Source organism: Lemur catta, chromosome 5 (assembly GCF_020740605.2).
Source record: "Lemur catta isolate mLemCat1 chromosome 5, mLemCat1.pri, whole genome shotgun sequence".
Lineage (NCBI taxonomy): Eukaryota > Metazoa > Chordata > Mammalia > Primates > Lemuridae > Lemur > Lemur catta.
Genome location: NC_059132.1, coordinates 113578419 through 113588147, shown reverse-complemented (window position 1 = coordinate 113588147; position 9729 = coordinate 113578419). Strand labels below are relative to the sequence as shown.

Sequence of the window (9729 nt, the reverse complement as noted above, 5' to 3'; positions counted from 1 at the left end):
ATATATTAGTTTTTCTTGTTCTTTAACACGATTTTCTTAGACCTAAAATTAGGGCAATCAATCCCACAGTATCAAAAGCATGCAATTTAATATAGTATTTTTTGTTTTAGAGACAGGGTCTTGCTATGTTGTCCAGGCTGGACTCAAACTCCTGGGCTCAAGTGATCCTCCTGCCTCAGTCTCCTGGCTCAACCTCTCCCCAGTAGCTGGGACTACAAGCATACACCACTATGCCCAGCTTGCAATTTAATATAAAAAGGTTTTTAAAAAGTGATATATGGGCCAGGCACCGTGGCTCACACCTGTAATCCTAGCACTCTGGGAGGCCGAGGCTGGCGGATCGTTTGAGCTCAGGAGTTTGAGACCAGCCTGAGCAAGAGTGAGAATCCGTCTCTACTAAAAATAGAAAGAAATTATATGGACAGCTAAAAATATATATATATAGAAAAAATTAGCTGGGCATGGTGGTGCATGCCTGTAGTCCCAGCTACTTGGGAGGCTGAGGCAGGAGGATCGCTTGAGCCCAGGAGTTGGAGGTTGCTGTGAGCTATGATGATGCCACGGCACTCTAGCCCCGGCAACAGAGAGACTCTTTCTAAAAAAAAAAAAAAAAAAAAAAAAAAAAAATAAGTGATATATGTCTGCATGTATGTTTGTTTGTATATATAGAGTATGTTACAAAAAAAGTAAAAGGAAAGAAGAAAAACAGGCCACCACTTGGAACCACCTGCACAGGGTGGACCAGGAAGGAGGTACTTGGCTGAGGTCTGGGGATCAGGAAGCCACACCTGCTAGATCCCCTCAAGGAAAAGGGAGGCCACTGCTCTCACAGTGATCCAGCTCTGAAGTCAGGCCTCCCGCAGCGCACCTTGCTGCAGGGCGATCCTGGCGCAGCGGGCTGTGCAGCCTCTGCAGGTGGGCTGCAGGAGAGGCTGGGCAAGCCAAACGACCCCCCACCATCCTCATAAACACCCAAGGAGTGGCGAAAACTGGCTGCCTTTTGATTTTTCACATTGCAGCAAACAACAACTATAACCCCTTGCACTTCCATTTGCAATAATCAAAATGGAGATGATTTAATAGACTTGGAGTAGAGCCACCACCACCAGGGCCTGCGATAAGACCTTTCCCGTAAGTGTTTTCACAAACCCCAGACGTCTGCAATTTTATCATTATGCGAGCATGGGGCAACACTGTACACACTGTTCTGCTGCAACTTGATTTCTCTGCTTAACGTTATTTTCTAGGTGTGGGTAAATGGATAAATGCCTATGTCAACATGTGTAGACTTATCTGCATCTTTTCTTTTTTTTGGTAACTGAAAAAGTAATACATGCATTTGGTTAAAAAAAAAAATCAAATGGGGGCCAGGCGTGGTGGCTCACGCCTGTAATGCCAGCACTCTGGGAGGCCGAGGCGGGAGGATCCCTCGAAGTCAGGAGTTCGAGACCAGCCTGAGCAAGAGCGAGACCCCCGTCTCTACTAAAAAACTAGAAAGAAATTAGCTGGATAACTAAAAATATATAGAAAAAATGAGCTGGGCATGGTGGCGCATGCCTGTAGTCCCAGCTCCTCAGGAGGCTGAGGCAGGATAACTTGAGCCCAGGAGTTTGAGGTTGCTGTGAGCTGGGCTGAGGTCACAGCACTCTAGCCCGGGCAACAGAGCAAGACTCTGTCTCAAAAAAAAATATATCAAATGGTACAAAAAGTAAACAGCAAAATATATTAGTGTCACTTCTACCAAGGCCTTCAGTCCCCACCTCAGAGGCAACTAGTGTAACAGGGTCTGCGAATGCTGCCAAAACTCTATTACACACAGAAACACATGTACACACCAGTCCTCTCCACTCCATTTTTAAAACTGCAAATAGGAACATTCTGCATATAATGTTATAAACCTGATTTTTTCTACACCACAATATAAGGATGAAGGCTATTCCATGCTAATATACACGCACCTACCCTATTTCATTTCTGACAGCTGTGCCGCGTTGTTCTATGTGGACAGGACAGGTAAAGTGCCTCTGCATGGCAGGGAGCTCGCAGTTTCTTTTTTTTTTTTTTGAGACAGGGTCTCACTCTGTTGCCCAGGCTAGAGTGCCGTGGCGTCAGCCTAGCTCACAGCAACCTCAAACTCCTGGGCTCAAGCCATCCTACTGCCTCAGCCTCCCGAGTAGCTGGGACTACAACCACATGCCACCATGCCCAGCTAATTTTTTCTATATATTTTTAGTTGTCCAGCTAATTTCTTTCTATTTTTCTAGTAGAGACGGGGTCTTGCTCTTGCTCAGGCTGGGCTCGCAGTTTCCTGATGTGATAGGTGACATTGCTACTATCAACAATATCCCTACACGCGTTCAGATACATCTACAATAAGTTCTTTGATGTAGAGAGGTCAGTAAAATAGTATGTACATTTTAAATGTTAATAGCTATAGCCCAATTGCCCTCTGAAGAGCTTGTGTATTTTTTACAGACATCACCTCTGGATGGATACCTTTCTCAGCCCGGACAACTTACATGTATAAGCAGGAGCAGGTTTGCTATGACGACAGTAGGAAGAGGGTGGAAGCTCGGTCTGCAATGGGCTTGCAGTGAGTGATGTGGGAGGAGCGGGGCTTCCAGCAGGGGGTCGTCCTCAACACTCTGGGTGATGTCCAAGGAACCCTGGGGCACAGGCAAACGGAAGCAAGACACAATCACCACTTTCTGGGTTATATTTCCAAGACAAATCTAAACTAGAAAGCTTTTAAAATCATTACACAAGCTAGAGGCAAGACAATACATCTGCTACTTAAAGCCAATTTTCAAAAAGTACCCTCTGCAGATAACTAGTATACAAACTTGGTGAAAGTAAGTTTTAAAATGGGTGGGGGGGGCATGGGGCAATATACATAACCTAAACTTTTGTACCGCCATAATATGCTGAAATAGAAAAAAAATAAAAAAAATAAAAAAAATGGGTATATGGAAATCTTAAGTCAATTATTTCTACATCTCACAAAGCAATATATGAGATTTAACTAAACCATTTTCTTCAAGCCCTCAAAGCTTAGATACTGATTTATTTTTTAATCTAACCCCTAGACCACCAGGTAAAATGTATTTAATATTAATCATATTTGTGAAATAATTACAGTTGCAGTTCCTTTTTTAAGTGAAGTTTATTGTGGATATTTATGGTATACAACGTGATGTTATGAGAGGCAGACAGTAAAAGCATTACTATAGCAAAGCAAATTAACATTCCATCATCTCACCCATTTTTGTGTGTCTTTCTTTCTGTCTTTTCTTTTTACTTTTTTTTTCTTCTTCTTTTTTTTAATTTGCATGCCTGGTAATTTTTTTTTTTTTCCCTGAGACAGAGTCTTGCTCTGTTGCCCGGGCTAGAGTGAGTGCTGTGGCGTCAGCCTAGCTCACAGCAACCTCAGACTCCTGGGCTCAAGCGATCCTCCTGCCTCAGCCTCCCGAGTAGCTGGGACTACAGGCATGTGCCACCATGCCCGGCTAATTTTTTCTATATATATTTTTAGTTGGCCAGATAATTTCTTTCTATTTTTAGTAGAGACGGGGTCTCGCTCTTGCTCAGGCTGGTCTCGAACTCCTGACCTTGAGCGATCCACCCGCCTCAGCCTCCCAGAGTGCTAAGGATTACAGGCGTGAGCCACCGTGCCCGGCCCATGCCTGGTAATTTTTGACTGGATGACAGACATTGCAAATTATCTCTTTCGGTGTTGGACATTATTGTATTCTTGAGCTTTGTTGTGGAATGCAATTAAGTTACTTGGAAATAGTCTGATCTTTTTGGTCTTGGCTTTCAGACATTACTTTCTATGTCCATGAAAGAGACCATGACTGTGTTTGGTCTAGAGCTAATTATTCCCCCACTACTGTGGCAGCACCTTTCTGAGAACTCTACCTGGATACCCTATGAATGATGAGGTTTCCAGACGGGAACAGGCACTATTCCTGGCCCTGCATGGAGGGACTGTTCCTTCTAATCCTTTTGGGTGGTTCTTTTTGAGGCCTCCAGGAGTTTCCTCCTTCCCTGATCAGGATGCTTCTGAACACCTAGGGGGACTCTCTGCAGAGTTCTCCCTCCTTGTAGCTCCCTCCTCCCTGGGCACTCTGTCCCGTGAACTCTGCTTGCTCCATCTCCTCAACTCAGAGCCTGCGGGACGCTGCCTGGGTTCCCCTTCCTCATTACAGCCTGTGATCGCACCCCAGGTGGCAGGCGGGGGGACGAAAGGGCTCACGACGTTTGTTTCCCATCTCTGAGATCATTGCGATTCACGGCCTGATTTCCAGTATCATAAAAAGTGTTGTATCATAGATTGTATCTAGTTTTTTGGTTGTTTCAGGCAGAATGGTATGTCTAGTCCTGGTTATTTCACCTTGGCTGGGAACAGAAGTCCCTACTGAAATTTCACGCATCTCTGTAATTTACAATTCTAAGCACGTAGTATTGAAATCGTCAGAGGACAGTGTACTTCACAAGCACAGGGACTCTATTATTTTCTTTGTACATTTAACACCTGATACATAGCAGGTGCTCCGTATGTGTGCTGAATGAATGAAAGACTGCCCAACTACTCCAATACTTGACCCCTGGAAAATTTAACCAAGCCAGCATTGAAACCTTGCCTATAAGGCAATAATCTACTTCTTTTTATCTCCCACTGCATCACTTTCATGCACCTTCTTTTCTAGCCTAAATGAGCTCTCTATAGTGCCCACAAATACCCTCTCTCACCTTCCCCAGAATTCTACTCAACTTTCAAGGTCCCAGCCAAGACTTACGTTCTCCATGAATCTTGTCCTGCTAAGTGTTTTCCTCCCACTTTAAACTCCTATAAAACACACTGCCCACAATATTCATTTGGAATATTTCTTTTTTGTTGTTGTTTTTCTTGTATCTTAAGTTTTTTGGGGGGAAGCTCATCTGTCTGGATCTGGAATATTTCTTATGCTGCCTTTTATTTTTTTCCTTTTTAAGTGTATCTTTTGTTTTTCCTGCCTACATTGAAGGGTTGGGAACCATAATATTATTCTTTTCTATGGCACTTGCTAGTATTTGGTGGCTACATCAAATACACTGTTCAATGAATCCTACAGGAAATATGTGGCATAACCGTGCAAGCCGCACCCCGTCATTCTGTGAACTCACCAACTGCAAGGCAAGAGTGAGGGGAAGAGGATTCCTGAATCCAAATTGTTTCTTCACTTCCACATCACCATCTGTAGAAAATATCCATTCCTTCTGCCCACATGGTATCTCTTTCCTTTTCTTTTGCAACAATATTTCCTTTGGGGACCCACTGTCTATCTCTACTTCAGTCTCAGTAAAAACATCTTCCAATACTCTTCACCCTCCTCTGGCCCAGGGATGGTTATAGAACAAAAGGCCAATCCAACCCTCTCTGTGGGCAGTGAAGGAAGAAAGACCACGGTTTAGGCACACTCATTCCAGGGCAGACCGTGAAAGGCCTGTCACACAGGTCCTTTGAGCTGCCCGTTTGATTCCTTTCAGAGGCTCTGGTGTTTATTCACCCTATATCCTTTCAGATAAATCTATCTCTTCTTTAATTAGCCAGAATTGGTTTCACTGCTTGCAAAAAAAATGAACCCTAACTATTAATAATCGTCTTTGACTTTTAACTCACTGAAGTGTCTGGGCCTACGACACGGTCCATAATTTTTTGCTTTTTACTGAATGCTGGAAGTCATATTTACAACATACCAAAAGCAGGCAACTTACTCAGATCTAAAGTGATTTAGATATGCAATTGGTGAAGTTTGATGAAACAGTACAATTCTAGAATTGTACTTATCCTAAAGCTAAAAGTTACAGATCCAAGAACCTTAGGGCAGCTTAGCACCAACCAAGAAGCACCTCCTGCACATGTTTTTCTAAATCTCTCATTTTCCTCTTACATATTCATTTTGTCCCACAAATTGTCAGCTCATGACGCGCACCCTTAAAAATTCGGAAACAATGGATTTTACTTTAAACATGTGTGAGTCTCAATTCTACTTCCAGGTCTTACAGTTAGTTTTCCATTTTCTCAACTGAAAAAAACTAGAAAACTTTAGTCTTCTTCAAAATTGTTTGGTCTTTATTTCATGAATATTGTTTAACTATGCTCACTATTTGCACAAGAATCTAAGCTCTCTAGTGCTGGAACCCTATCTCCATGTGTCTTTTGCTTTTCCTGGTTCACTTCATTCAGTGATAGGATCATAGCAATATTCCTATTAATTTATTAACCCAAATTAGTGCTTTAATGTAACTGTAAACTTTGCATTTCTCAAGGGCAAGAATTTTATTATGTGGCAATGGAAAAACCCAGTTAACTCTGGGCACAAATACATGTTTCTCCTAAAAAATGTCTTAATATACTCAAGCAAAGAAATAACATTTTTGCAATTATGCTATCGTTCTGTACCATACACACTGAACTAGGCCACTGGCATTTTTTAGCAGTCTGATGTGGACCCACCTCAGGCTTAATAACCTTTCCGTTCCTACCAAGCCCGGATTCAAAGCGGCACGTGACCCTTTTGCTCTAACGTGGTTTCCGGGCACGACAGCGACAGGTCCACCCGGACGCCCGCGTCGGGCCCTCCAGGTGCCGGCCCTCGCGCCGTCACGGGACGCTCCCGGTTCCGGGGCCACACGCGGCGGGCGCCGGCCTGGACCCGGAACCGCGCCCGGAGCCGCCGCCTCGCAGCGCCCCCGCGCCCCCTCACGGGAGGAGAGGTTCGGGGCCAGCGCCCGCCACTGCCGTGCACTCACCTCCTCCGTCCTGGGCCCTGCTGCCATTTTCTGACGCCCAGGCCGAAGCCCGGGCCGGCTCGGACTCTGCACCTGCGCCTGGACGCCGCGGGCCAAGAAGTCACCTCCTCCTCGGCCCCGCCCAGGACACGCCCCCTTCCGCGACCGCCCCGCCTCCTCGACCCTGGCGGCCCCGCCCCTGTCCCGCCCCATTCCGCGCCCGCCCCGCCTCCCCCTCGGCCCTGCCAGCCCCGGCCCTGCCCCGCCCCATTCCGCGCCCGCCCCGCCTCCTCCTGGGCCCTGCAGGCCCCGCCCCTGTCCCGCCCCATTCCGCGCCCGCCCCGCCTCCTCCTGGGCCCTGCAGGCCCCGCCCCTGTCCCGCCCCATTCCGCGCCCGCCCCGCCTCCTCCTGGGCCCTGCAGGCCCCGCCCCTGTCCCGCCCTATTCCGCGCCCGCCCCGCCTCCCCCTCGGCCCTGCCGGCCCCGGCCCTGCCCCGCCCTATTCCGCGTACGCCCCGCCTCCTCCTGGGCCCTGCCGGCCCCGCCCCTGTCCCGCCCTATTCCGCGCCCGCCCCGCCTCCTCCTGAGCCCTGCCGGCCCCGCCCCTGTCCCGCCCTATTCCGCGCCCGCCCCGCCTCCTCCTGGGCCCTGCAGGCCCCGCCCTGTCCCGCCCCATTCCGCGCCCGCCCCGCCTCCTCCTGGGCCCTGCCGGCCCCGCCCCTGTCCCGCCCTATTCCGCGTCCGCCCCGCTTCCTCTTCGGCCCTGCGGGCCCCGCCGCGACCCCGCACGGGAGGACGGGCTTCGGAGCCAGCGCCCGCCACTGCCGTTCATTCACCTCCTCCGTCCTGGGCCCCGCTGCCATTTCCTGGCGCCGAGGCCGAAGCCCGGGCCGGCCCGGCCTCTGCGCCTGCGCCCAGGCGCCGCGGGCCAAGAAGTAGCCTCCTCCTTGGCCCCGCCCTTGTCCTGCCCGCTTCCACGTCCGGCCCACCTCCTCCGCGGCCCTGCGGGCTCCTAGCCGGACACGCCCCCTTCCACACCCTCCCCGCCCCTGTCCTGCCCCCTTCGACATCCGCCCCGCCCCTGCCCCGCCCCCTCCGTGTTCGCCCCGCCTCCAACGGGGCCCTACCGGACACACCCCTTCTACATCGGCCCGCCTCCTCCTGGGCCCTGCCAGCTCCGCCGCGGCCCCGCACGGGAGGAGGGGGTTCGGGGCCAGCGCCCGCCACTGTCGTGCATTCACCTCCTCCGTCCTGGGCGCGGCTGCCATTTCCTGACGCCGAGGCCAAAGCCCGGGCCGGCACGACCTCTGCGCCTGAGCCCCGGCGCCGCGGGCCAAGAAGTCGCCTCCTCCTTGACCCGGCCTGCCCTGCCCCGGACACGCCCCCTTCGCGTCCGCCCCGCCTCCTCCTGGCCCCTGCTGGCCCCGCCCCTGTCCCGCCCCCTTTCACGTCCGCCCCGCCTCTTCTTCAGCCCTGTTGGCCCCTCCCCGGACACGCCCCCTTCCACACTTGCCCCGCCTCCTCCTCGGCCCTGACGGCCCCGCCCCTGTCCCGCCCCTTCTGCGCCCGCCCCGCCTCCTCCTCGGCCCTGCTGGCCCCGCCTCGGACACGCCCCATTCCGCGCCCGCCCCGCCTCCGGCCGCCCGGCACCCCCTCCTCATTCCCGATTGGCCGAGGCGGAGGGGGCATGCCGCGCTGCGCCTGCTCTGTCCCGGGTTTGGCTGCATCCGGTCCGTGGCTCTGGCCCGCAGCCTTGGGCGTTTTGGGTGCGTCCGTAGCGCAAGAAATTAGCTATTTCCGGCTGCCACTTGCTTCTTTCTAAAGCGTTAACTTCTGTGGTCCTCCGTAGCTTTCATTCGCCGGCGTGAAATCCTCCACCCGGAAACAAGACAGGAATGTCTAAGGCGTTTGTTTCTTTTTAAATAAAATAAGAGAACTTTAATGACATTTTCTGAAAATGCTTAATGGTTGTAAAAATGTAAGCAAACAAAGAAAGTGAAATGTTCTGCTATTACCAGCCCCCAGAGAAAACCTGGGGACCTGTTGAGCATGTACATTTCCATACTTTTTAATGCTTATTTGTGCAGTGGCCGCAGTGCGATCGTGTTTGTGAGGCTGTTAACTGCAACTGCAGTGCTCACGAGTCAGAACAGAAGGGGGTGTGGGACGCCATGTGGCCTTAAAGCTTCATAATCCTGAAATTCTGTGAATTGTTTCTCGAGGCTTTCCACACGTGCACTTCACCTTGCCGTTTTATTTTGAAAGTTTTCAAGCCTGCAGAAATGTTGAGAGACGAGTACAATAAACGTTCGTGTTCTCTCGCATCGATCCATCGGCTGTCAAGCTTATGTCGCAGTTGCTCTGTGTGTGTGTGTGTGTGTGTGTGTGTGTGTTCACACACATTTTTTTTAAATGAGCCACTTGAAAGGAAGTTGAGGACAATATGAAACTTCATTTCTAGATACTTTGTTGCCTAAAATAAGGATATTTTCCTACACAACCATAATATTATTATTGCATTACTAAATTAAGTCATTCCATATTTACCTAGGGCAAAATTGTCCAAATTGTTTCCAAAATGTCTTTGTTAGCTGCTTTTTTTTTCACCAGCTAAGATCCAATATCGAGGTTCACATATTTAATTTGGTTGTTATGTCAAGGCATACACGTCAACAGCTGTAGCACAGAGGTTAAGACCAGGGCTCTAAAATAGTCACACAGTTTTGAATTCTGCATCTTAGTGTTACAGTAAAAAATGTTTTTTCTAGAAAGAAATTTAAGAATATTGTAAGCAATTGAAAATATTCCAGTTTCCATTTATCTGTTTCACAAATGTTTGTGTTTTTCAGAGCACCATGTGCCACAAATAGAATCTAGTTGTAACTAAACTTTTCAACTTTGGGTGACAAAGGACTCTGCTAGAGGTCCTCCGCAGGACCTATGAAATCTGGACCT

General features: G+C 49.5%; 1 protein-coding gene across 3 annotated transcripts in view; it reads right to left on the bottom strand.

Moving 5' to 3' along the window:
* The window catches only part of TMEM192 (transmembrane protein 192), a 25828-nt gene extending 17771 nt beyond the window's left edge, over window positions 1–8057 (bottom strand). Inside the window, exons 1-2 of one of the 3 annotated variants that reach the window (XM_045552551.1) lie at window positions 8016–8057; window positions 2520–2666 (exon numbers count right to left, since the gene is read on the bottom strand). In XM_045552551.1, coding sequence (XP_045408507.1) covers window positions 2520–2666; window positions 8016–8042 — 174 coding nt within the window. In that variant the 5' untranslated portion in view covers window positions 8043–8057. Of the gene's footprint in view, window positions 1–2519; window positions 2667–6795; window positions 6899–7610; window positions 7769–8015 lie in introns of those variants that run through there. The other 2 variants (XM_045552549.1, XM_045552550.1) reach the window with 2 other exon arrangements.
* Between the last annotated feature and the right edge of the window lie 1672 nt (window positions 8058–9729).